The sequence below is a fragment of the Rhinopithecus roxellana genome, chromosome 1 (genome assembly GCF_007565055.1).
Source record: "Rhinopithecus roxellana isolate Shanxi Qingling chromosome 1, ASM756505v1, whole genome shotgun sequence".
NCBI classification, from domain to species: domain Eukaryota; kingdom Metazoa; phylum Chordata; class Mammalia; order Primates; family Cercopithecidae; genus Rhinopithecus; species Rhinopithecus roxellana.
Genome location: NC_044549.1, coordinates 44,265,593 through 44,293,349, shown reverse-complemented (window position 1 = coordinate 44,293,349; position 27,757 = coordinate 44,265,593). Strand labels below are relative to the sequence as shown.

Sequence of the window (27,757 nt, the reverse complement as noted above, 5' to 3'; positions counted from 1 at the left end):
ACCTCCTTCTTCCATTTTTGGGGCTGCCCCTCTCACTTCTCCAGGGGAATTACCATTTTACAGCTTGCCACAGTTTCCTTGCTCTGGCCTGGGCCAGTCTGGACATTCCACCAAATCCACAGGGATTTAGGGGAGAAAATATTTTTGCCATTCCATATTTGGAGCCAATGTGCTGAGGAGGGGACGCTTTCTGCGGACAGGTGCTTCTCAGCCAGCGGCAGCCAGCAAGGCATGCAGAGAGAGCTGCCGGGGCTCCCTGGGGAAGCTTCTAGGTGCCGTGTGATGACTGGGCTCAGAATTATTCCCCAGCGGCCTCCTGACTACCCCTCCTGGCCCTCAGCCCCGGAGGTGGTTGTAAATGTAGGAGGCCTATCATGAAGCCAAATGGTTTGTAGCACGGTCTCTCCCAGTCATCCCACGCTGTCTCTTAATTCCTATTTCTGTCACCAGTAACTATTTACTAAGAGTTGGCCTTTGGTGCTCATGTTTCCTGCTGCCTGGGGGGCCAGACCGTCCCACAGGGAACACCGCCCTTCACAAATGTGTCAACTTCTCGAGCAGAAGGCTCTGGGCCATGGCACTGGGCAAGACGCAACTCTGGTCCCCAAGGTGGCCTCTCCTCACACACAGTTAACAGGCTACTGATGTGGGGTTTCAGCAGGTGGGGAGGGGATGCTGGCAGCCAGAGTTGGACCTCCTCCTGGGAAAAGGGAGACCCTGAAGGAGGGTGGGGAGCAGCGGAGGAGGAGGGTGATGCCAGCTGAGGAGCTTGTGTGCAGCAGCAAGAAAGACCCCAGGAAGCGTGGGGGCCTCTGGGTTCTGCTCTATCTGGAGCAGAGTGTGGATTTCATTTCAGTGCTGCTGGGACAGCAGGTGGAAGAGCAGAGAGGAGTCAGATCGTGGAAACCTCCAGGCCAGGCTGCGGGCATGGGCTGATATCAGCAGGGTCAGGAGGCTTAGAAGGCGACATGGTCTGGTGTGTTTTAGGAAAAGCAGTTGCTTGCAGAGGGGAGGATGGACCAGAGGCAGCAAGCTTGGAGACAAGGAAAGTGATCTAGAGGCTGCCCCGGTCATCCAGTCTGGCCCTGAAGGTGGCCTGGATGGTGACAAGCTAAGGTTGGGGTGGAGAGGGTGCTTCAGCAAGGAGAGGAGCAGCAGCCAGTCTGGGGGTGGCAGGAGTAGGCCAGGCAAGCATGAGGCATAGCAAGGGGGTGGTAAGGGGACATGGGCATTGATTTGCGGTGGAAAATAAGGAAGAGTGAGTTTAGTGGGTCTGGAAAAACCCGTATGTGATGTGGCTGGTGAAACTAGAAAACCTGTGAAGGTGTTGAGCACAGGTAGTGTTTCAGAGAGATCGGGGCTGTGCAGGCACCAGGGAGGGCAGAGGGAGGCTGTCTGTCCAGGGTGTCGCAACCAGAATCCAAGAGCCAGGTGAGAACTGCATATGGGCAGTGAAGGAAGGCACAGAACGGAAAGGACAAGTGCGAGAGCTGTTTCCAGATGAGCAGGACTTCATCAGTGCTGGACAGGGCCTACCGCTCAGGGGAAAGGAATGAGTGTCAGAGGGAAAGATCTGAAAAGCAAAAGCCACTTATGTGGGCAGGGCCTTGACACTGGTGCAGCAGAATGGGGCTGTCCCAGGTCAAGGCAGGGAAATGGAAAGAAAAGTGATTGGGAAATGACAGTGCAGAAAGCGAGTGTGGTTTGGGTGTGATGTCAGGGTGGTGGTGGCAAGACATCCAGGTGGGCAGCTAGAGGCTGGCGAGCCATGGACAGGAGGTAGGGATGTGGGAAGTGGCAGACAGAGCCACCTCTACAGTGGGAGCCTTGGCCATGGATTTACTCCCAGAATGCAGGCATGGATGGAGCGAGGACAGAGGTGGGATATGCCATGTTTGGGGCCAGGTGGAGGGAGAGGAAGCAGAGATGACATAGAAGCAGAAGAGTCTCAGGGCCACATGGGAGGAGGGTGACTCTAGCATCTGGTGTGGAGTGAAGGGCAGGAGAATGAGGAGGGCTGGAGGCAGCCAAAATGAAAGGCTGGCGATGAGCAAATGATGTGCACCAGCCTGACAGGGAGTCTGGCAGGGAGGCAGCTCTTGGAGCAGGGCAGGCCCAGGACAGGAGCTCAGAAAGAGGGCATAGTCCAGACTCCATAACAGGCTGACGTGAGCCTCCGCGATGTGGACTGCCCCTCCACTTGCTTCTCTCCCACCTCCCCTGCAGCTGGTTGTGACGTGGTTTCTCTAAGTCACCTTGCTTTCCCTCTCTCCTGGGCCACTGTCCCCCAAGTGGAACTGGAGCACCTCCTTCCTACCCCATCCTTTCAGTCTCCAGGAAGCCCTCTCTGACTACCCCAGTGGAGATCAGCTGTCCCTGCTCAGTGCCCCCATAGTAGCGCCCGAGACCCGCATTACACCAGATGCTTTCTAAAGGAGGAACCTTGCCTGTCTCACTCTTGGTGTTAACTCTCTTGGTCCCCAGAATAGTGCCTGGCACATGGTAGGTGTTCAATAAATATTTGAAAACTGATGGAGTGGATCTCATGTAGTGCTCTCAACAACTCCATCCCCATTTTACAGATGAGCAACCTGAGGCTCAAAGAAGTTCAGTCATTTGCCCAAGGTCATGCAGAGTCTCAGGTGACATCCAGGATTCTAACCCGAGGTGCTCAGTACTCACAGGTTCACCAGGGGCACTTTTGCCAGAGAAACGTGGAGACTGAGGCGGAAGGATCACGTGGTGTCCTGGGGAGGGAAGATGGGGGACAGGTAGCCTGCACGCACACACACACACACACACACACACACACACACACACACACACACACACAGTGTTAGCCCAGGAGTCCCGGGAGAGCCTGAAAGGTTTTCCAGGGCCCTCAGGCAGGGGCACAGGTGTGGAGGAGAGAGCACTTGCCAGGCAGGTGGAAGGCGCCGTGATGAAAGAATGTGCTTCCCTCCACAGGAGCGGCTCTTGCTGTCTGTCCTTCCCCGTCATGTTGCCATGGAGATGAAAGCAGACATCAACGCCAAGCAGGAGGATATGATGTTCCATAAGATTTACATCCAGAAACATGACAACGTGAGGTAGGGGTGAGGCTGGGGGAGGAGGAGGGAAGGGAGGGAGAGCTGGGCCCCCACGGAGACATCCCACTTCCCTCCTTTCAAGTGGGCACAGCCTGACAGGGTGGTTTGTTGACTTCGGAGAGTGTGTTGTCTAGAGCACGCCAGCCCCACCCCTCCAGGTATGTTAAATGTGAATTACCATGGTGTCCCCTGTAACTTTTTTGGGGGGTGGGGAGAGGGGGACAGCGAGGCTGCAGGGAGAGAATAGAAACAGGAGGAGGAGAAAGGAGGAAGCGCCACCGCCCGCTTTGGGGAGGAGCTCCTAGCCTACCAAGAGAGACGGAAAGCATAGACTGGGACCCGAATGTCACCACCATCATCTCATCTTCACCACCATCTGGCAGCTTCCATGCCTCCTAAGCCAGTGCGTGCCAGGCACTGGGCCAGGCTCTGCCCACCTTATCACAAGTCCTCCTGACAGCACTGCAAGCCAGCTACCTTTATCAGCACACCCAGATGATAGATAGGTCATGTATGCTATTTACTTCATGTATACTCTATTTGAAATTTTCTGTAATAAATTTAAAGAAAAAAAATCACCAAGAAACAACTGGACAAATCCAGAATGTGGGACAGTCTACATTGTGTACTCTTTAAAAAGTCAGTCATGGAAAAAGAAAAAAGGGTGGGGAACTTGTTCTAAATTAAAAGACTCAAGAGCTCAAGGTCCCCCAGCCAGCAGTGGTACGGACAGGCTGCACCCAAGTGGCCGCTCCAGAGCCCACGTTCCTTTCACTGCGTGTTTGCCGCCTCCCTAGACAGAAGCTGCTGACAGCAGGGACGTGCAAACAGATGTAGATTAATAGAGTGCAAAATCTGCTTATGAGTTCCATGGGGACACGAAGCGATACAGTGGCCTTCATCCAGCATGGCTTCCTGGAGAGCCTGATAATCCTCCCATATGCCCAGAAAAGGAGCTGCTGTGTTTGCCTTCCGGAGAGTTCCTTCTCCCCAGGCAAGTTTCCCTAGGACTCACGAGTCCTCTAAGTTTGGTGTAAAGAGGACTCTTTGGAGGCTTGGCCTGAGTTTTCAAGAAAGTGATTAAATGAAATAGTGCAAATTAACACACACACACACACACACACACACACACAGAGAGAGAGAGAGAGAGGAGGTGAGGCTGACAACAGCAGGGGTGAGGGAAGCACTGTTTTTTTCAGGCAGAATGAGAACTGCCCAGTTCCCAAGTCTGCCCTGGGATCCAAGACTGTGGATTCTGCCTGCGTGTCTTCCATCTGTCTGTCAAAACTGAGACTCTAAGCCTTTGGGAGAGACATGTATCTGCAAAACACATTGGCCCCAGTTCTGGGGTTCTCCCAACCCCTCATGCTCCTCTGTCAGGTAGGGACAGCGTAGGCAGCAGTCACCTTGGTCTCCCAGGAAGAAGGCTGCCCCTCGCTGAATCTCCACATCCCGGAGGGACCTGAGGGTGTTGCAGCTGAGCCGAGCTCAGGAAAGTGGAGCTCAGGGAAGTGGAGTGTGTGGCTGGACTCCTGGCCTTGAGCCCTTCAGGCAGTGCAGATGTGCTGTTTCCCTGCTGCTTCTCCCACCCACCTTGGCCCTCCCGTGGTGGAATGATCGCTAGCAGTGAGAGCTCACGCCTACACAGAGCTTGCCTGAACCAGCCACTGCCCTAAGTGCTTTCATCTACTCACTTAATCACCACAGCAAAGAAGAGGGCTGTACTGTGATTATCTCCATTTTACAGGAGGAAAAACTGAGGCACAGAGATGAAGTAACTTTTTCAAGATCCCGTCGTTGGTTAAGTGGGAGAAACACCCCCAGAACACTTTCTGATACTAGCTTTTACCCAGCCTGACTACCGGACAGATGTTTTTACGTGCCCAGGAGAAAGGAGTGTGTCCGAGGAATCTGTGGGAAGGAGGTTTGGGGAGCCCTCAGACTAACAGGAGACTCAGAGGAGAGGCAGGAGAGAGACTTGGTTTCCTCTGTGTGTGTGTGTGTGTGTGTGTGTGTGTGTATGTGTGTGTGTGTGACTGAGGAGCCACCAGGGGCCTTTCCTGTCTGATGGCAGTTCCTGAAATCCAGGGGTCTCCCCCTTAGGACAGGTGAGGAAACAGACTTCCCTATTAGAACAGTTTAAAGTGGGAAGGGGTAGCCCACCAAGTGGTCCCAACATGTACGAGCCAAGCCACTGAGCTCCCCCTTCTGGAATTTTCTTTCCTGGTCCTGTCCTCACCACCTCACTGGCCCAGGCATTGTCCTTGGCACAGCGTGGACAAAGTTGCTTTCCTTGATTGCTCTCAGCTCCGCAAGCTTTGTGCAGGTTTCACTCATTCAGTGGAACACAAAGGAAATCCAGAAAATTCACTGCTCAGAAGCAGTCTGGCCCTCCAGCACAGGTTCCCAGCCTGCCTCGGCCAACACAGCCGGCTCACCCGCCACCCCTGCACCTCGGCCCAGTTCCTTGCCCTCTCTCACCATCTCTTCTCCCATTCAGCAGGCATCTTCCTATTCCTCGTTCCATGGTGCTGGCTCTTGGGCCCCAGCCCTCCAGCAAGGGTGTTTGGTCAGAGGGGCTGACTCAGGCCTCTTCTACGGTGACTGCCCTTGGGGTGACACCTCCCTCTGTCTCTCTCCCGTGGAGGCAGTGACTTTGGGTTGATAAAAGAACACTGCCCTAGTCACAGAGTGGCCTGTACGTCAGACCCCTGCCACAGTAGGGGTATTTCTGTCTGGGATGTGCCAGGATCAATGACGGCAATCAGGAAAGAGATGAAAGGAGAGAAAAACCAAGATGCTATAATTTTCATGGGCTCAGAGATGATTCTGACTCTGACATCGCCAGGGACAGAGGTGGCTGGTACACATCAGAGGCCAACTGCAAGCAATCATATGCAAATGTCCCTCTGGGGCCTCTTTCCCTGTTCCATCAGTAGCACTGGTTGTAGCCCTTGGTAGAAACACAATGCTCGCTCTGGTCTCTGTTTTGGGGTTGAACTTTTGGCTTGGGTTGATGGTTAAGTATAAGATGGGGGGGTTGATATCATAGTTTAAAAACACCCTTTGAGGCTGGACTCATGGAGAGCCAGTGGGGCACAGTGGTTAGGCCTAGGCTCTGGGGTTAAGCAGTTCTGCACGTTGCCTCTACTCTGCTGTTTCCTGGCCATGTGACCAGGACAAGTTACAGACATTGAGCCACTCTGAATCTCAGTTTCCTCATCTGTGTAATAGGATAGGAAGAGGTCCTACATAATAGAGTTGCAAAGAGTAAATGGAATAATGTGGGGAAAGTACTTAGCACAATATCGGGCACATGACAAGTATTCAGTAATTGTGAGCTGCCATTATTATTGTTACTGTTATTTTTATGATTATGATCACACTCATATCAACAAAGAAAGGCCTGGGGATTCTCTAGTTGGAGAATGGAGGGTGATGAGTCACATTCATCAATTCTCTGCAGAGTTGTAATATTTAGAGAGGGTGATGACATGCTGTTCTCTAGCCCCACTGAGAGCAAGGCCACAAGAAAAATAAATCAACTGCACAGCATGACAGGCTGGGCCTGGATCTAAGGAAGAGGAAGAGACTGATGGGGATTTGGGGAGAAGAGTTTGTCTTGGGTAGGGAGGGGTGACAGACAGAGGCCACCACTGTCCATGGCCTCATTCTCCCCTGAGGAGAATGGTTGTACAGCACATACCTCCCGGGGGGCAGCCAGGGACTGGCCAAGGAGCCTGTAGGATGTTTTGGTGCTGAGCCACCACTGGCCATGGGCAGAGGCAGGCCAGAGGCCAGGGGACCCCTGGAGATATTTAGATGTCTCCCCTGTCTGATGTGTGGTGACAAATAGGAATGTTTCAGCGTTTCTGATGGGACAGGTCAGCTGGAGCCGGGGCCCATGCTGGAATATCCACTGGTGGCTTGCAAGCCCTCCTGCCTGTCCTCCCCCACCCCAGATACCTGCGCTCGCTGCAGCCGACAGCACCAGGGCTGGGGAGGGCTGTGCCCTCCCCACACCTGGGAGGGACAAGGGCCTCTGGGACGTGCCAGCAGAGGCTATTCTGGAGGGAGGGACAGCTCCTGGAGAGAAATCAGTCAGTCTCGGCCTTCTCAGCCAAAGAAGGCGCCATACCACGTGGGTCACAGCAAAGGAAGATGCAGATAGACCTTGGCATCACCAGCTCACCTTTGCCCAGGAGTCAGCAGAAGGGAACAAGATGAGCACCTGTGTTGAGCAGATGGGTCCACACCCAGCTCTGCCACCTGGTGACTGTAGGAACTTGGACAAGGCACCTAATCAGAGCCTCAGTTTCCTTACCTGTAACATGGGATGGGGATAGTCCTCATCTGTAACATGGGATGGCCATTCACTCATCCATTCAGCTAGTGTTTGACCTCTGCCTCATCACTGGGGACCACCAGCCACACTGCAGGACACTCAGCTAGAGGCAGGCAGTGCGACACAGATTAAAGTACACATCATCGCTGGCATCATGAAGTGCATATTCTGTTAGAGAAGACACTAAACAATGAATAATTAGTCAATTGAGTTGATCACATTCTTGTAGGCGCTAGGGTTTAGTGACCAGGAGACACGGACTTCACGGGGTATTAAAGTTAGACAACGTACTGCTCTATTGTTCTGTTATAATTGTGATAAAAGGCACAGAAGAGCAGCATCCGTAAGAGGGCGCCCAGCTCTCTAGCCCAGGACTCCTTGCAGGGCTGCTGGGAGCTGAGGTGAGGTAGGGCATGGAAGGCCCCCAGCCCCGTACAGCCCAGGAGGCTGCAGACTGATTGCCCTTGAGGCAGGGCAGACAACCAGGTGAGAGTCAAGGTCAGGTAGCTCAACACCCCAAAGGTTTCAGGGGCGAGAGAATGCCCCAGCCAGGCCCGAGAGGGCTCTGAAGGATTCTCTGCTTTCACGAGAGCGCCTTCTTCGTGTGGATGACGCTGCACCTGACTGGACTGTGCCTGAGCTGGAGCCCTGAGGTTTTAAAGGTCGTAGGTGGTGGGTGGGTGAGAGATCATTCCAGACTCTTCTTTGGGTGAAGGGAGAGAAGGCCGTTTCCTCTAGGGGGTGCTGGTCCTCTGCCTAAGAAACATTCCCCGCAGGGCTCCAGGGCTCAGGATGGAGCATGGGTGGGGTCAGGCACCCGAGTCCTGTGGATCTGCAGCTGGGGTCCCGGCAGAGGGGCTGCCAAGCCTGGTGTGGCAATGAGGTAGCTAGCCCGCCTCCCCACACATCAGGGGTGTGGCAGGGTCTTGGGGAGAGATCCCCTTTCTCCTCAGTCTTTCCCCAACACCTCCCGCTTTTAAGGTTACTATCTCCTCTCCTGTCTCCTTCAAGGACTTGGCTGCGTTCCCCAGGTTGCTCTGGTGTCTGGCTCTGCTGCAGCGTGGTTCTGAATTATAATGACCACGCGACAATGTCCAAGATACTCAGATACCCGTGGGTGGATTGTGCACCCTGTAGGCAGAGGGTGGAAAATGTTTACCTTCCACTCACACCCTCAGCCAACAGACCACATGAGGAGGGGCCGTGAACACCCTGCATTCCTGTCTCAAACCTGACATGAAGGAAAGTATTCTGGGCTGGGCACGATGGTTCATGCTTGTAATCCCAGGCCCAGAATACTGGGAAGCTGAGGCAACAGGATTGCTGGAGCCCAGGGGCCTGAGGTTATAGTGAGCCAAGATCTTGCTGCTACACTCCAGCCTGGGCAACAGAGCAAGACTCTGTCTCTATTTTTTTTTAAGTATTCTGAACTCTACTCCCATACCAGTTATAGATATAAGTGGTCTTTATGTTATTATTTTATCCACTCCACAAACATGTACTGAGCTGCCACTATATACAGCCTGCCACTATGAAAAGACACCGTCTCTGCTCCTTAGGGAATATCCAGTCCTCTCAGTGAGGGAGTTAAGTGCTACGGGAACAGCAGCTTGACGGTCCAGGGCGCCCTGTTGGTGGAGTCACTAGGGTTGAGTCTTTAAAAAAAAAAATTAATGGATTATTTTAGTTGTGATAAAAATACATAGCATAAAACTCACCATCTTAGCCATTTTTAAATGTACAGTTCAGTGGCATTAAGTACATACACATTGTGCAACCATCATCACCAGCATCCATCTCTGGAACTTTTCTTATTTTCTCAAGCTGAAACTGTATACCCATTAAGCTCTAACTCCCCATCCTCCCTCCCGCAAGCTCCTGGAAACCATCATTCTATTTTCTGTCTCTATGATTTTGACTACTCTAGGTAGCTCATGTGAGTGGACACATACAGTATTTGTGCTTTTTGTGACCGGCTTATTTCACTTAGCATGATGTCTTCAAGGTTCATCCATGTTATAGCATATGTCAGGATTTTCTTCCTTTTTAAGGGCTGAATAATACTCCATTGTCTGAATATACCACATTTTATTGATCCATACAGAGTGTCCACTGATGGACACTGGGTTGCTTCTACCTTTTGGCTGTTGTGAATAGTGCTTCTAGGAACATGGGTGTACAAATACTTTTTTCATATCTGTGCTTTCTTTTTTTTTTTTTTTTTTGAGATGGAGTCTCACTCTGTCACCCAGGCTAGAGTGCAGTGGCATGATCTTGGCTCACTGCAACCTCTGCCTCCTGGGTTCAAGCAATTCTCCTGCTTCAGCCTCCCTAGTAGCTAGGATTACAGGTGCACACCACCATGCCCGGCTAATTTTTGTATTTTTGGTAGAGACGGGGTTTCACCATTTTGGCCAGGCTGGTCTTGAACTCCTGACCTCAGATGATCCGCCCGCCTCAGCCTGCCAAAGTGCTGGGATCACAGAAGTGAGTCACCGCACCTGGCCTGTGCTTTCAGTTTTGGTGGGTATGTATCTAGAATGGCATTGCTGGATCATATGGTGATTCTATCTTTAGCTTTTGGAGGAACTGCCATCCTGTTTTCCAGAGGGCCTGCACCATTTGACCTTCCTCCCAGCAGTGCACAAGGGTTCGAATTCCTCCACATCCTTACCTGGGATTGTGTCCCAACAAAAGACCTCAGTTTGCCTTAAATGCAGAGTGGGGATTGGTGGGGACTGGAGTCAGTAGCCAGCAAGGACTTACTATTTTAGCTCTCTAGACTCAAAATGAGGGGTCCTGTGGGAGATAAGAAGGGAGGGAAGACGGAGCAAAGAGGTAATGACCAGTTGAATTTGCCCTGCTATGTCTTTGAAACAGCTGGAATCAGCTGTTACTTAGGATTATGATTCTAATAAAAATTTAGACATAGGAAGTATCATTCTGGGCTGGGGTAAGTCAAGGAAGACATCATGAAGACGGAAGGGTTAGAATCAGGCCCTAAAAGAAGAATGTGATTTTTTACCTTTTAAAAAATAAACGTTTTTCTTTTTTCTTTTACTTTTTTTTGAGACAGAGTCTGACTCTGTCACCCAGGCTGGAGTGCAGTGGTGTGATCATGGCTCGCTGCAGCCTAGACCTCCTGGGGTCCAACAGTGCTCCCACCTCAGCCCCCCAGTAACTGGGACTCTAGGCACTCGCCGCCACACCTGGCTGATTTAAAAAATTTTTTTGCGGAGACCGGGTCTCACTATGTTGCTTAAACTGGCCTCCGACTCCTGGGCTCAAGTATTCCTCCTGCCTCAGCCTCCCAAAGTCCTGGGGTTACAGGCATGAGCCACCATGCGTGGCAAAAAATAAACATTTTTATTATGTGAAGAATGTATGTTCTTTGTAGAAAAATTGGAAAATAAGAGCAGTATGGAGAAGAAAAAGCACTCATAGACTCACTCCCTGAGGTCACTAACTATTGCTAGGTCTTGGTGCAGTTTCTTCTTCCTTTTGTGTGATTTTCCTTCAGGAAGCATTTCCCTAAATCTTTCCAGACTTTCTAAACAGAATGTCTGTAGGTGCTGTGGGGTGTTCCATCGTACGTACAGTAGGGGTAGGATTTGGGTAGGCAGAAACAAGAGAGGGGTTTGGGTGGGTGGGAGGGGGTCTGCAGGAGGCCCCTAGTTGAATCCAGGACATGCCCCCACCTGGGACCTCTGGACCCAGTCCTGACAGTCAAACCAGTCCCTGGGCCCCTTGTCTTGGTTTCCACTTGCTGAAGAAAGGCATCCTGTTGTCCCTGCAAGAGTGGAGAGAGTGCAGTTGTCCCAGGGCAGGCTCTCCCTGTTGGTGGAATTTGTGCAGGCATTCCGTGTCCAGCAGGCTCCCATAGGCCTTTCCCACTTTCCCTTTCCCAGCCTGTGGCCCTGGATAGACCTGTGGCTTCTGCCAGTTCACATGCCCCAGTGTTAATAAGACCACACCTGATTGTGCTAACTCCCCTAAAGGACGTGAGCGACTCCTTGCTTCTCCTGTACCTTCCTAGGGGCATGAGCCCAAAGGATTCTCCGGGTTGGATGATAGGGGACAAATGGAGAGGGCACACTGCAGGGGACAGCACTCTTGGTCAGAAAGAGACCACTGGCCCATCCAGAGTTGTGGCCACTTCAGCCTCCCCAGCCCACACTGGGCCCGTCCGGGTATTTCCCCAGCACCTTCAGCTCCCAGCTTCCTGGGAGTTGGGCTGAGACCTTGCCATAATCCCTTCCCACCCTCTACCACTCAGCATAGTTCTTCATGTGGTCCTGGAGCTCTAACGATGCCAAGGGCTGCAGGAGATGAGAGGAGCTGGTGATCACCACCGCAGGCTCCCCTAGACCGCCAGGAGAACTCAGCACCTGGGTGTCCAGAGGTGCTGCGGGATGTGCACAGGAGAAGGGCCAGGCTCTGACAGCTTCATAAAGTCATGGGCCTGTTAGCAGCAAGTGGGAGCAACCGTGAGGAAATGCACTTCACCAAAAATGCAAGTGGTTTGGAAAGCTGAGCCAAAGCTGCTCTGGAGGGCTGAAGGGCCTATTGTGGTAATTGGGACTGTGTCTCCCACTCTTGCCCCTGGAATAGAATGCAGGAGACTGTGAATGATGGATGGCAGGCAATTAGGGAAGTGTGCACAGCCAGGGTGGCCCTACCTCAGTTCTCTGCACCCGCCATGAGGGCCTGATCCTGTTCCCAAGAGGAGCTCTCAGATGGGAGCTAACAGATGAATTAGCACCTTCCTGCACGTCTGGGCCAGCACTGAGTTGGGACATGGCCTTCAGAGTTACTCTGGGGAAGATCAGGAAATCCTGGCCAGCAGAACAGACAATCTGCTGTAGGGTAAACCTTGTAAAACCGAAGAGCCTGCAGAAGTGACAGTCATTAAGCAGAATCCTCCCCCAAAGCTGCAGAGAAATGTGACTTTGTCTCTGACAGGAGATGGGGGAATGTGGGGGTGGCAGGGTTTATATAAATGTGTGGGGAGGCTTTGGGGGCTTCAGAGTCAGGGCCTCAGCAGCAACCTTGCCTGGGCTTCCGCCCACCTGGCATAGAAGCCTTGCTTTGAGTGGCTCTTCCCTGGCAGGCAGTGACCTGCCCCTCCCTGGTTCCTTGGTAGCTGACCAGGAAGAGTGGATTCCCAGGAGGCTGCAGGGAGGTACAGGTTCTCAAAGGCACCTGGGGCTCCTCACATACCAGTGTTGTTTCTCTTGTCTCCTGGCACACAACCAGAGACCACCCATGTCCCCATGTCCCTGGTACCCATTCAGCCACTGGTTCCGTGCATATGGCGTCTGCTGGGGGACAGGCTGTGGACTTCATGGGCCCCTGTCTCAGGTGACATGCTTGAGGCGTCTGCTGGGGGACAGGCTGTGGACCTCACAGGCTCCTGTCTCAGGTGACATGCTTGAGTCTCCAGGAGGCTTTGTGGGGCAGAAGAGCTCACAATTTTGAGTTACTAATTGTGCCTCTTACTTGCTTTGGAACCAGTAAAGTTTCTTCTCTTTCAACAAATAAGGATTAGGCACTGTTGTGGGTTGAATTTTATCCCCTAAAGGATACATTGAACCCCTGTTACCTGTGAATGTAGCTTTATTTGGAAGCAGGATCTTTGCAGATGAAATCAAGTAAAGATGAGGTCATACTGGAGTAGGATGGGCCCCTAATCCAATAGGAACAGCGAACTTGTGAGGAAAAGAGACTGCCTTGTGAAAGCACAGGCACAGGGAGAAGGCCTAGTGAGGACCGAGGCAGAGACCGGAGTGATGTAGCTGCAAGCCCAGGAATGCCAAGGAGTAACATCTGCCTCCAAAAGCTAGGAATACACCAGGAAATTTCTATTGAGTTTCATCGGGAGCAGGGCTCTACCGACTCCTTGATCTCAGACCTCCAGCTTCCAGAACCACGAGACAATAAAAATCTGTTGTTTTTAGCCACTTGGTTGGAGGTGCTTTGTTACAGCAGCCTGAGGGAACTACCAGGGGCACCTTGCATGTCTGGGTGTTGTGCTGGGTGTAGAGCAGAGGCCAAGGTAGGCATGGCGCGCCACATCCAGGCAGTCATTCAGCTGCATGTTTCCTAGGGGCTGGGATGTAGCCATGAATCAAGTAGATAAAAAAATCTCTCCCTCAAAGAGTTTACATTCGAGAGAGAGGAGACAGACTGAAGCATAATAATAAACAACAGTAATACACAGCCTAGTCAGTGGAGAAATATATGGTAGAGAAGGGAGATAGATGGGAGAGGTTGTAAATTTAAATGGGGTGGTAGAAGCTTTCTTGAGGCAACCTTTAAACTAGTGTGGTGGTTCTTAACCCTGGCTGTATAGTGCGTCACCAGGGAAGCTAAAAATAGAACAGAACAAAGACAACAGCAGAGCCCACTCCAGACGATTAAGTCAGAATCTCTGGGGCTGGGGATAGAGGGCCTCTCCGGGTAAAAGCTCCCAGGTGATTCTACGAGATGCCTGGTCCCAGGACCATATGGTCTAGTGTACAAGAGCTGCCGTGGAAGAATGCGCTTGCCAAGGTCCAGCAGGGTCATCTGTGGAGAAGGAGTTGATCGTGGCCTGGCCATCCCAGTGCACGGATGGGCAGAGGCCTGGCCCACCTGAGTGGCTGGGTCAGCCAGGCAGGCACAGGAGGCTGGCGTGCAGTGGAGCCCCTGGGACCACATATGTCTGCCTCGTGTGTCTGGGGCACCCAACCCTCCTTCTCTTCACCTCTTCTGCTCTGCCTGGTGCTACGGGTTACCCTGCTCAGTGGCAGTCCTACCTCTGCTGGATTAGGGGACTTTTTCCTTCCTACCCCGGGGGCATCTCCAGCCCCCAAAGCCAGGCCTTTGCTGCATAGCCTCAGACTGAGGCTGGACTAGCCACTGGTCATGTTGCCTGTCAGCTTTGTGTCTGAAGTGCTGGTATTGGCCAAGGGGATGCTTGCTGAACATGCTCCTTGGCTCATGTGCAGCCAATCCGGACCTCAGCTTCCCTTGGTTTTGATTTCCTGAGAGATAAAGAAGAATTTCCAGAACAACTATGGAAGGGGTGCTTTCACAAACGGTGGGAAAGACCTTCTCCTTCTCCCTGGTTGGAGGGGACAGCCACCTGGGAGGCAGGGAGGCGGAGGGTGGGCCAGGATGGGGGTCTGCAGGCACCCTCCCCCCGGCATGCACACGCCAGCGTAGCCTACCTCTGGGCAGGGTGGTGGGCCCACCAGCCACGCCAGACACCGGGCATCACAGCTTATGGAGAATCCAAATTCCCTTTCATTTTCTGGGCCCATCCCACAGCTGCACACGCTGGAGCAGCTCTCTGCTGTCCTCAGTCCCCTGGCCTAGCAGGATAGGGCCTGTTCTCTCTGCTCCACCTCCTCACCTTTTCTTCTCTCCCTCTCATTTGTTCCATCTCTTGTCCCTGTCCCCATTTCTCCCACTCTTTCTGGCCTCCCTCTTACAGTTGCCTTGGTTGATCCAGGCTAGGATTGAAGTGGCCAGAGGAGCCAGGATTTGGGGAAACAGCAGTGGCTGGGGGCTGCCCTGCCGTGCTTCTCCTGGGAGGTGGGACAGCCTGGCTGAAGCCTTGGAATGTACTCCTGATGGCCAACCTGTTTCCACAGGCCCTGTGGCTCTCGTGTGAGCTGGTGAGCAGCCGCTGAGAGTGACCCCTCTCGGGGATCCTGTGCCTGTCCGGGACCACAGCAGCAGCTCCCACAGGTCCTCCCACCTCCCTCTCAGTGCCAGGGCGTTGGATTGTGCCTTTACCCATTTAAGATGTCTGTGGGGCCTACAGACAGCATCATCTTGATTGGTTCAGCTCCTAAAGTGTGGAGCCAGGTTGCCTGTGTGGCCTTGGCCAGGTGACTTTTCTGTGTCCTCATTTCCTGACAGGGTGGTTGTGAGGTGTGAATGAATTAATACTTCTGTGAACTTAAAATGGTGTGTTTTAAAATGTGGGTTTTATGATGGTGAGGCCAACAGATCGGGGGAGAACTGCTGCTAAGATTGTCACTCACAGTTCCCACGAGGAGGGGACACAACATGCAGGGGCCACAGGAGGAGGCACCAGGGCAGTCAAGAGGCCGAGGAAGCAGGGCCATTATTGTGGTTTGTGCGGGAAGGAAGGGTAGCAAGGCAGCTGCTTGGCTGGTTTGAAGAATGTCTTTGCGCTGGCTCGGTATGTAGGGGCTGTCCCAAGTTGCCTGGGACCCCGGTGCCTGTCCCTGGGGTGGTGAGGGCAAGGGATTGTTGTCAGCAGTGGACAACAATCTGGGTTGGTCGGTCTGTGTGTGAAAGGCACACCCTAAGGCAAGTTGTTTACTGTCTCTGGGAATTGGCTTGTCTTGGGAGGCACCAACTCTCCAGGACCTTGGATGTGAAAGCATGAGAATATAAAGACAGGCTTAGCAAAGAGTACCATGTTCCAGTTAGACGACAGGAGAGATAAATGAGCAGTATGTGAGGTAATGGATTTGCTGATTAGCCCAATCAACCATTCCACACGGTGGATATGTGACATCATCACATCACTTTGCACTCACCCCATAAATACATACAATTATCATTTGTCAATATTTTATTTATTTATTTATTTATTTATTTATTTATTTATTTATTTATTTATTATTTGAGACAGTCCAGCTCTGTCACCCAGGCTAGAGTGCAGTGGTGCTATGTCGGCTCACTGCAACCTCTGTCTCCCGAGTTCAAGTGATTCTCCTGCCTCAGCCTCTCGAGTAGCTGAGATTACAGGTATGTGCCACCACACCCAGCTAATCTTTGTATTTTTAGTAGAAATGGGGTTTTGCCATGTTGGCCAGGCTGGTCTCGAACTCCTGACCTCAAGTGATCCGCCGGCCTAAGCCTCCCAAAGTGCTGGGATTATAGGTGTGAGCCCAATATTTGATTTAAAAAGATGTGTTTAATGTACCAACACACATTTTTGGAATAAAGGGACAAAATATGTTTAGTTTAACATCATTAATTTTAAAACTGAGACTGGGTTCTGGAGCCTCAGGAGTCCCGAGGTGCCTGAGGAGGAGCACAGACCTTGGAGGAAGAATCCTGCCTGGCTGCTCTGAGACTTGGCTCCCGTCTGTGAAATGGGGACACACTGACCCCTTGCTTGCAGGGCTCTTGCGCGGACTCAGTGAGATGACATGTCGGAAACCTCCCGCTCAGTGCCTGGCTGCCAGGAGCATCTCAGTACACCACAGTTTTTAGATTTTGTGTCCCTTTTAAGAAAAATAACTTTAGGGGCCCTTACAGATTCTGGTCCTGGGGTCTTCCTTCCCCGTTTCAAAGGAAAAGGAAAGAAAATGTTTTCAACTTAGGCAACACAAGCCACAGGGTCGGGTGAAAGATCTGTCACCAGCTGGTGCACTGAGGAACTGGGAGGGAAGAGTTGGGGGCTTCCCGGGATGCTGACTGGCTGTGTCTTCCTTTCTCCTCCCTGGGCCTCTTTTCCTGTGTTTCTTGTAGGGGATAGAGGACTCCCTCAGGATGGAGGGCTTAGGGCTAGAGTCCCTTCTGTGTGGGATTGGGAAGTCAGAGTTTGCAGGGCCACCATTCTGGCCTGAAATGCCTTCCAGAGCAGAGGCATCAAAGGCCTCTCTTCCCCAGGAGCAGGCCCAGCACCCTTGGGGTGTGCTCAGAGGTCAAAGGGGGCAGGCCTGACAGACGACTGGGAGCTGGGGCCTGGCCCCCTGTCCTGCACCCTCCTGAGGCACACACTCAGGCCTCACACCCCTCCCCTGCCTTCCTCCTGGGCTGGGGGAGGGTGCAGTTAGAGCACAGAAGGAGGATAGCAGCAGAAAGAGGCAGCATCCTCGGCCCTCCAGTGCCAGGGCCTCTTTGTCCCCTGCCCAGCAGCCGTGTGGAGCCCCCAGCACTCTTGCTGGCTGGCAGCCCTCTCGGGCCCAAGGAGCCCCAGGCTGGGCCCTGGCTGCAAGCCCTGCCTCTCCTCCCTCATGGAGGTCTGTCTTGGTCCGTTCAGGCTGCTCTAAGAGAATACCAAAGACCGGGGGCTTACAGACAACAGCACTGTATTTCTCATGGTTCTGGAGGCTGGCAGTCTGGGATCAGGGTGCCAGCATGATCAGGATCTGGCAAGGGTCCTCTTTCAGGTTGCTGACTGCCACCTTCTTATATCGTCACGAGGTGGCGAGCAGAAAGCGAAGAAGCAAGCTCTCGTGTCTCTTCTTATAAGGGCACTAATCCGTTTGTGAGGGATCCACCTTTGTGACCTCATTATCTTTCAACAAATACCATCACATTGGGCATTAGGATTTAATGCAGCCAGGTGCAGTGGCTCATGGCTATAATCCCAGCACTTTGTGAGGCCAAGGTGGGTGGATTGCTTCAGCCCAGGAGTTTGAGACCTGCCTGGGCAACACAGTGAGACCCTGCCTCTACCAAAAAAAAAAAAAAAAAAAAAAAAGAATTAGCCAGGTAGGGTGGCACACTCTTGTAGTCCTAGCTACTTGGGAGGCTGAGGCGAGAGGATCCCTTGAGCCTGAGAAGTCAGGGCTGCAGTGAGCCTTGATCACGCCACCACACACCAGCCTGGGCAACAGAACAAGACCTCTTCTTAAAAATATGAAGAAAAACTCAAGCTTGTAATCCCAGCACTTTGGGAGGCCAAGTCAGGCGGATCATGAGGTCAGGAGATCAAGACCATCCTGGCTAACACGGTGAAACCCCATCTCTACTAAAAAATACAAAAAACTAGCCAGGCGAGGTGGCGGGCACCTGTAGTTCCAGCTACTCGGGAGGCTAAGGCAGGAGAATGGTGTAAACCCAGGAGGCAGAGCTTGCAGTCAGCTGAGATCTGGCCACTGCACTCCAGCCTGGGCGACAGAGCCAGACTCCGTCTCAAAAAAAAAAAAAAAAAAAAAATATGAAGAAAAAAAATGTAATGTATGAATCTGGGAGACACAAAGATTCAGCCTATAGCAGGGTCTTTCTCCTCTGCCTGTCTCCCCAGCATCCTGTTTGCTGACATCGAGGGCTTTACCAGCCTGGCATCCCAGTGCACTGCACAGGAACTGGTCATGACCCTCAACGAGCTCTTCGCCCGCTTCGACAAGCTGGCCGCAGTGAGTCACCCTGAGCCGGGGCTAGGATGGCCCGACCTGGGCTGTTGAGGGAGGCTGCTGTGGTCGAGGACCTGCTGAACCCCAGAGATGGGCATATGCCTGGGTGTACCCTGCTGGGTAGAGCCTGCTGGTGATGGGCAGAGGGGCCCCTCAGGCTGTGGCTATGTCCTCGCCCTACCTGGACCCTGGAGACACACTCAGCTGGAGTTGCTTTCAGCACTGTCGCTGACCACAAGCGAGAGCGTAGGGAGCCCTCCATGCCTCCATCTGTGGAAGCGGGTGGTGAGGCTGCTGGTCACACTGCCCAAACCCTCAGGGGAATATGCTCTTTGTCTGGGGGAACATTAGGTGCCATCAAGCCACATTCCTGATGAGATTGGCCAGACTGATAAGAGAATGAGTCTAAATCCCCGGCTGGCCTGCAGGCGGCTGTGTGCCATTCCCTAGAGGCATCCAGAAAGAGGACTCTTAAACGTTTGGATAAATTGGAAGTAACACTCCATGGCAGGGAGTGGTGAACTACACGTTCATTCCTTAGGCCCCTATTCACCCCTCCGTTATCCTTTCCCAGCTCTAGGCCTTTGTAGAGTGATTAAATGTCAGTGGCCACTGACAGGTGGACACATTCCCCTTGGCCCACACAGGACGGCAGGCTGGGTTATTGATGAGAGAGGCTGGTGCCGTCGGAGCCAGTGCCAGGGCCTCTCTGGGGGCTTCCGTGGTGGGGCACATGTACTCACCTGTGAGTTTCATCACTGAACTGAATGAGGTGAATAGTACCTGCTTGGCACTTAAGTCTCAAACGAGTCCAGGCCACACGGGCATTTGAATCCCTGCTTCCCAACTACCTTTGGGATCCAGAGCTGGACCGCTCATAATTGAGGATTAGTGATATTCCATCGCAATCCCATTTACAGATTGATGGTGGCCTGCAGGTGGCCCCATGGCACCTGTCACTCAGCAGCAGCTCTCTTGGGTTCTTGGCACTCATGTGCTTACTAGTTTAGCAAAATTCTTTTTGGATAAAAATCTCAGACAGGCTGAGAGTCAGTGAGCTTTTGGTTAAAGCTCATTTCTCCCTGCTTCAGTCTTTGTAAAAGGAGGAGAATCAGGCAGCTTTTGATAGAATCTCAAGCAATGAATCAGAGTGACTCTTGGGGCATGGAGGGGACCAGAGACCCTTGTACTGGGGCTTGGGGCCTTCCTTAAGCTGACAGGGCCACCCTGCTGGCTGGGCCACAGTTCGACCAGCCAAATTCCTCTTGGGGCTCTGGAACGGATCTTTGAAAGTGAGCTCCTGAGTCTGGGAGGCTGGAATGCCACTCAGGGCTGCCCAGCCCATCCCTCCATCCCCACAATCCCTCCCTCCCCAACGTCTCCTGATAAGCCTGTCCTGGGACCATGCCGAGTTCCGGTGTGGGCCTGCGCTCACTGCCCTAAAAGGCAAGTTATTCCAGGCACGGGGTGAATCTGTTTGCTTTTCATGTCTTTCCCTCCCACTTCTCTTTCCTACTATTTTTAATTTGTAAAATTAATTTGCTTTCCAGGAGAATCACTGTTTACGTATTAAGATCCTTGGGGATTGTTATTACTGCGTCTCGGGGCTTCCTGAAGCAAGGGCTGACCACGCCCACTGCTGCGTGGAGATGGGCATGGACATGATCGAGGCCATCTCGTAAGTGCCCGCCCCCGGGTACCGTCTACCTCCCTGGGCCTGTCCACAGCCCAGGCGACTGACTGACATGCCGGCTGCCTGGTTGGAGGCAGGGAAACAGTGGGGTGAAACTATCTCCCAAAGGTACCCAGCCAAGCTGAGGGTTGACGTGTGCCACCAGACTTTTTGCCTTCTCCAGGGTTCCTGTTCCCTACAGCAGCCTGGGCAGCTTTTCCCAGAGGAAGTGTGTGAGAAGGGAGGGCTCTGCAGACTCCAGGAGTGGAGGAGAGGCTGGCAGCCGTGTGAGGACCCTGTGCCGTGTGAGGCCCTTGCACTTCCGGGGCCTCATGTTTCCTACAAACACCCAGCCAGGCATCGAGCTGCTGGTTCCACTTCTTCCCAGATGTGAAAGGTTGGGCTCACAGGGGTTAGACAACTCCCCCGGGTGCTACCACCAGGCAGGCGGGTTCAAATGCAGGTGGTCCGCTTAGAGAATCGCCCTGCCTGTGAGCCATAGCAAAAAGGCCGTTTGGCCAAATCGTGGCTACCACTGGCCACAGAAGGAGCCCTGGTCATTGAAAACCATGGATGGTCTAAGCTTCTGTGACAGCCAAGGGAGCAAGTCAGAGACTTTGGGCTTTAGAAATAGCCTGGACAGGGGCAGAGAAAAAAGGCACAGAGGGCAAGGTCAGAGACGGGAGTGTCTGGCCAGGAAGGCGGCCGGGTCCATTGGTTTGGCTCAGTTCTACTCGCAGCACTTGCCAAGTGTCCCCAGCATGCCTGAGCTAGACAGTCAGTCTCCCCAGAAGCACAGAGCCTTAAGGGAGAGAGACCAGGACTCTTGGTCCTCAGATACGAGGCATGTCATGTGGACACAGTGAGGTAAGGGAGGCAGACTATTGTAGGAGGGTCCAGGAGGGGACAGTTGATTCCACTGAGAGGATAGAGTTTGCCTGAAGGAGGTGGCCGTGGAGTTAAGCCAAAAAGACAGAATGAGCCACTGTCAAGCTAAGCAAGTATCCAAAGGCATTGTGGATGGAAAGTGTTTCAGTAAAAGTATTCTGCTGCAGTGGAGGTATTTACCAGGTTGATTCAGGACAAGATAAATGATGGATGACCGCAGTCTCCCCTGCAGTGGGTGTCAGCCTCTTGCTGATGGCGTGGGATGGGGTCAGGGAGTCTCAGTGGTGCTCCCACCCACTGGGGCAAGTCAGACTGCTGGTCCCATGGCTGGCTGAGTGCACCCGTGCCCCAGGTGTCAGGGAGGGTCTAGGGCCCTAGAAAGTGCAATCTGAATTCATCCATTACCCCACTTCCTGGCACCTGCACCCTCTCCTGCAAATGCTGGGCAGGTTCCCATGGGCCTCAGACATGCACCTGGAGATGTATGGCTTCCTTCCCACTCTGCCTCCACTGCTTGCCTAGCATGAGGAGTTATAAGTGCACACGGAGGGCCTGCCCTGTCTACTGGGGGCTCCCAGATATGGATACGTGGTGTGTGTGACTGGTACCAAGCTTTCCTCTAGGGCATGGAGCACCCTAAGCCCCTACTGCTGCCCAGGCTCCCCTTCCCTCCTGAGCAGGGCATACCCTTGAAACCTGGATAACCACCTTTTGCCATCACCCTGCTAACATCTTGGAAGCAGCAGTGTGGATAAATCCAATAAACAGATAATCCAAAAGCCATTTCTGCCTTACCCGCAAGAGCATTATACATACAGGGTTTGGAGTGGTGATAACTTGCCCGTTTAATTCAAGTTGGCCCTAACATGCATTTGCATTTTTCCAATCACAGTTTAATTGACAGGGCAGTGCTGGCCAGAGGTGCCCTCCTGGAGGGGAAGCAGCAGGGCTCTGGGTTTTAGTGTGGCACCACGCCACCTTGTGGCCAAGTCGGGAACAGCCCCTTGCACAGCCGACTGCACATACTGCCCACCCCAGTGCCCTTCAGGCTGAACATTCTTGGACTCTAGGGCTGGATGGGAGAAGGAAGACTCTTTGACCCCTGCACCTTCACCTTCCCTGCACCTGCAGCTTCACCCCCACTCTGTGTGCCTGGCCTCCAGCCTTCTCCCAGCCTTACCCCTGCTCCATCCCCAGGTTGGTCCGGGAGGTGACGGGGGTGAACGTGAACATGCGTGTGGGAATTCACAGCGGGCGAGTACACTGCGGTGTCCTTGGTCTAAGGAAGTGGCAGTTCGACGTCTGGTCTAACGATGTTACGCTAGCCAACCACATGGAGGCTGGCGGCAAGGCGGGGTGAGTGAAGGCTGTGGGTAGCTCGGGGCCCCAACCTGGGTTCCCACTCAAGCCCACCCAGGGTGACCATCCTGCAGAGGCGAGGCGGGGCAGGATGGGTAGCAAGCACCTGGTGGGGCTGGGGTGAGCATAGTAGAAGTAGAAATTCCTCTACTTGCCCAATCTCCTGTGCCACCATTGGTCAGTTGTGGGAGCATCATGTCACCCTTCCCTGAGCCTTGGCCCAGAAGGTATTGAGCCAAACTGTAGTGGCTGGTGAGGTGTGATAGAGTTCTGGAGGAGGGAGGAAGCACAGATAGTTTCTGGGGTGACTAGACCATAAAGGAGGCAGGACTGGGAGGGGTGAGGCAGGTGGGGTGGGAAGAGCCTGCTGCCGGGCAGAGGGAACACAGCAAGGCGAGGCCCAGGTGTGGGAAACAGCATTTCCAAGGCATGGGAGAAGAGCAGATGGCCTTTTAGGGATGGCTAGGAGAAACAGCGCCTGTGTTCAGAAGGCATGAGTGCCAGGCTTGTGAATTTGGACTCCATCCTGTCGCGTGCAGGAGCCATTGCTGGCTTCTGAGCAGGAGTGAGAGGCTTGCAAAGTTTGCAAGACTGGTGGCCATGTTCTCTTGGGCACGCTAATGTAGCGGTCTGTGCCAGGATGTGCAGTGTGAGATAGTATGGTTGCAGTGGACACGAGAGCCCACTTGATAGTAATGGAGGGTATCGTGCAAGGTTGAGGTTAGGATTTGAGCAGAGCTTGTGGCCCTAGAGTTTCACATGTGATGAATCCACTAATTGCAGTTTGGTTTTTCATGGGAGCTGACATTCTGACTTTGCATTTTCTGCCCTCTCCACCCTGATCCCTGCCCTGTTGTAGACGTATCCACATCACCAAGGCTACACTCAACTACCTGAACGGGGACTATGAGGTGGAGCCAGGCTGTGGGGGCGAGCGCAACGCCTACCTCAAGGAGCACAGTATCGAGACCTTCCTCATCCTGCGCTGCACCCAGAAGCGGGTCTGTGGGCTGGGGGGAGCCGGGGGGCTGAGGGGCTCCCCTCCTCCAGGGAGGAACATTTTCGTGGCCTGTTACTTCCTTCTCTTTCCTTGAGTGAAGTCATGAATTTCTTATGCTGTTGTGGTTCCTGCATCTTAAAAAGGACCCCGGCAGTTAGGCCTTGCAAAAAGGATAGTAAAGAGGGAAGCTTTTAATATTGCTTCTTTTGCAAAAATGCGACAGACCTCAAATTAGCAACAAGACATCAGAAGTCCACAAGCTGGAAATCAGCATCAAGGGAGTCTGTGGATACCATATGTTTTATCTCCATCTTTCTCCTTTTCATTTGCCTTTTACTGGGGTGGACACTTGTCCTAATCTCTCCCTCTCTGATCCATAGATCGGAGTTCATCTCCACATGTGCCTATGTATCTTTGTTTCTTGAACCTATTTTCCCCTTTCCCTTTCTAGTCTCTTTCTTTTTCCGCCTTTGTCTCAGCCCACACTTGCTGAAATATAAAGCTAAATTATTAGCAGACTTCAGTGTTCTATTTTTAATAGTGTCGTGTTCCATGTTCTTAATTTTTAAAGCAAATCAAGAGAACATTTTCTATTTCTTCCTAAACTAAAATGTCTTTTACTTATGAGTCTTTCTTTTGAATTTATCTGTCGGTCAGTGCCCTTTGATAGAGAAAAGCTTCCTCATTTCTCTTCCTAAGAAGTGAAATGAAAGACAAAATGAAGCTGTGAGAAGAGTTCAGGGAGTCTAGGACGACAGCAAAGGCGATTTTTAAAGGGAGGCAGGCAGGGCTGTTGAGGGCAGGTGCCCGTGCTGAGAGGGACATCAGAGGGACACCATATCCTACTGTGCAGTGCCCCAGAGGACAGATCCTGGCTGCAGGGGCTCTTCACTGGAGCTGTGTCAGACCCTCCACAGGCACCAGGAAGAGGGACGGGAGATTCAGGGCCCTGTGGGGACAGTTCCTCATGGTTTCCTTGACACGTTTGTAAGCGTTGGTCAGTTCCTTGGCCATAGTATCAGTGAACTGGGTCCTCCGGGCTCTTTCCCCACATCTCTCCTCTCGGCGTCTGGGTCACAAGGCCTCCCACAGCTTCCTGTCCTAGACCCTGAGTTCTCTGGCTCTTGGTTCTTCTAGCTGGACAAGTGGTCCAAAAAGGATGAAATGGAGACAGAAAGAGTGACAGGCACCCCTGCCAGCAATGTCAGCTGAAGCAGGCTGTGTGTTTCCACCATCACCTTATTTGACAAGGGAGGGAGTTGAGGGGAGGGTTGCCTCAGGTCTCCAGCTCTCTTGCACCCATTTGGATGGATAGACAGACAGATAGACAAGATCCTCGGGAGTGTGTTGGCCCATAGACTGAGACTCCGTTTGCGTATTTGTACAATGCCTGTCAGCTCTGGAATCTCATAACTTCACTGACCCAAACCTCTTTGAAAGTGGCCTCTTGGGGCCGGGCGCGGTGGCTCAAGCCTGTAATCCCAGCACTTTGGGAGGCCGAGATGGGCAGATCACGAGGTCAGAAGATTGAGACCATCCTGGCTAACATGGTGAAACCCCGTCTCTACTAAAAATAAAATACAAAAAACTAGCTGGGAGAGGTGACGGGAGCCTGTAGTCCCAGCTACTCAGGAGGCTGAGGCAGGAGAATGGCGTGAACCCGGGAGGTGGAGCTTGCAGTGAGCTGAGATCCGGCCACTGCACTCCAGCCTCGGTGACAGAGCGAGACTCCGTCTCAAAAAAAAAAAAAAAAAAAAAAAAAAAGTGGCCTCTTGGGCCCCGGGGCGAGTCCTAGTACCCTCTCTGTTATAGCATATTTTGGAGAAGTTGAGCAGAGGTTGTGATCCCAGGTCTCCTCTCCCTCCGGTACCCCCGGGCACCTTCAGATCAGGCCCCACCCACCCTTGAGGCTATAGCTAGAGCCTGACCCTGCCCTGAGCCCTGGTCTGCCCATGAGCAAAGCCTGACATGACACCACAGCCTGCCAGAGACCAAGTTGGGAGGCGTAGGCACGAGTTGGCCTGGCTGCCTAGGAGACCCAAGCTCAGCCCTCGCTGATTGCCCTGCCCCCCGGAGTAGGGTGAGGAAGCACTCTGCGGGCAGCCAGGCGCGTCAGCTCAGGCCTTTGGGAGCCTAGGCCATCCAGAGGAGAGAAGGGCACCCAGGATGGAATCTTATCGTCAAACTTATAGGGAGAACTCCTTGCAAATGGCATATGTTCCCAAGCCCTTTGCTTTCTCACAAGACCAACTCTTATCATCTTTTGCCACTTCCACCTGAGCCAGCCAGGGCTGGCATTAGGGAGTTTGGAGGGATCCAGGATCTGGGCAGAGCTCTGGGCTCCAGGGCTTGCCGAGAGGAAAGGGCAGCTGCCTTAGCCCCTTACCTGGCCAGGTACCGTGTTTGGGGGAGGGTGAGGAGCTCACCACTTGGACTCGTTAGGTGACCCTGCCTGCAGGCTGATGCATCTGTGTTCATCTCCCAGAAAGAAGAGAAGGCCATGATCGCCAAGATGAACCGCCAGAGAACCAACTCCATCGGACACAACCCACCTCACTGGGGGGCTGAGCGCCCCTTCTACAACCACCTGGGTGGCAACCAGGTGTCCAAGGAGATGAAGCGGATGGTGAGTGGCTGGTGGGGCAGTCTGTGGGCAACACTCTTCAAGGCTGGGGCCTTCTGTGGGCGTGAGGCCCACACCAGACACGTGGTGTTGCCCAAGGGAATCTGGGGAGCCAGACAAGGAAATGGAAGTGCGGTTTGCCCCAACTTTGACTAGGAGTAGGGTGCCTGCTTCTGGCCCCAAGCTCTTCCCACCCCCCCATGGCATGCCTCATTAGGCTTTGGAACAGACTGGCAGCACCCCTTCCTCCCTCCCTCTTGGCAGAGCTTGCGGCACAGCCTGGAAGCAGGCATGTCTGGCTAGACTCGGGCAGCCACAGCCTCCAGCTGTCTCTTGGCACTGTCTGGTGAGGCCCTGGGGAGTTGGGTGGGCACCAGCTTGTCATACCCTCTTCCAGCACCTCCTGCATTTCCCAGGCAAGTGAAACCACATCTTTTGGTTCAGTTGCTCAGAAACTACCCTAGTGCTTTCTGGGAAGTGCCAGGTGGTGGTCCCCTTTGCCCTCTGTGCTGAGAAACACCCCCCACTAATGCCAGCCTTCCAGTGGGAGCACATGGGCTGAGCAAGTCGGGGAGGCCATGGTTGGGTGTCAGCCCCACCTCCAGGGACCTGCACACACCGGGACAGGTGAATTCAGGATGCACTGCCTGGGCTCTGACAGCAATGACAGGAAGATGGATTCCGGTGGGAAGAGGAGGAAGAAGCCACGCTGCTGTGGTGGTGGTTTCTCTCCTTCTGTCTGAGAGCTTGGTTTCTGCCCCTCAGGCATGCTGCTCAGCTCAGGGGCACCAGGTTCCCAGGTGGGAGTCACCCACGCTAGGAAGGGCCGAGGGATGGCACAGGGACTGTGTGTGTGTGTGTGTGTGTGTGTGTGTTTCTATGTGGCCACTTAGCAAAGAAGGGGCATGTTGCACAAGTAGCTCTAAGTTTGGGCTCTCTGGAGCAGACTCGGTTGAGGTTGTGGAAGAAGGGATCAGAGGCGGACTCCGTGGAAATCCAGCGGAGTCAGCAGACAAGAGCCAGGAGCCTGGAGGAGGGGACAGGCAGGGACCCAGTCGCTCTGCTCCTTATTAGCCAACGAGTAGCAGATGATATAAGTTTAAGGAAAATGTACAGGAGGAAAAGTGAATTGAGCCAAGACCCCCTTTTAACATTTTGACAGCAGAGACACCTCTGGAGGGGGGGCCCTGGGTTACCAGACAGCAGAGTGGAGAAGCCTGGCCTTACCCAGGGCTCCAAACCTGAATTTCCACAGACCTGGTCAGTGTCACTAAAGGCTCCAGCCACCACCCTCCCTCCCCTGAGCAAAGAGCAGTTGGCGACCCTCCCCATGGTAACCTCAGCCCTTTGATAGTCTCCTGGAGACTCTGTACCCACATGGTCAGGGCAGCCAAGCGTTTGAAACCAGCCTGGGCAGCATAGTGAGACCCCAACTCTACAAACATTAACAAGGAAAACTAGCTAGGCATAGTAGCATCTCCTTCAGTCCCAGCTATTTGGGAGGCTGAGGCAGGAGGATGGCTTGAGCCCAAGAGGTTGAGGTTGCAGTGAGCTATGATGACTGCACTCCAGTCTCGGGGACAGAGCAAGATCTTATCTCAAAATAAAGATAAGGGAGAAAGCGGGAAAGGGGGAAGGATTGAGAGCAGGGATAGCAAAGAGGGGCAGGA

General features: G+C 53.1%; 1 protein-coding gene across 1 annotated transcript in view; it reads left to right on the top strand.

Annotated features, from left to right (window-relative positions):
- Positions 1 to 27,757, top strand: part of ADCY5 (adenylate cyclase 5) — a 166,349-nt gene that overhangs the window by 96,388 nt on the left and 42,204 nt on the right. The window contains exons 3-8 of the mRNA XM_030942126.1: positions 2,968 to 3,089; positions 18,437 to 18,548; positions 20,096 to 20,223; positions 22,303 to 22,461; positions 23,324 to 23,465; positions 25,950 to 26,090. Coding sequence (XP_030797986.1) covers positions 2,968 to 3,089; positions 18,437 to 18,548; positions 20,096 to 20,223; positions 22,303 to 22,461; positions 23,324 to 23,465; positions 25,950 to 26,090 — 804 coding nt within the window. The remainder of the gene's footprint in view (positions 1 to 2,967; positions 3,090 to 18,436; positions 18,549 to 20,095; positions 20,224 to 22,302; positions 22,462 to 23,323; positions 23,466 to 25,949; positions 26,091 to 27,757) is intronic.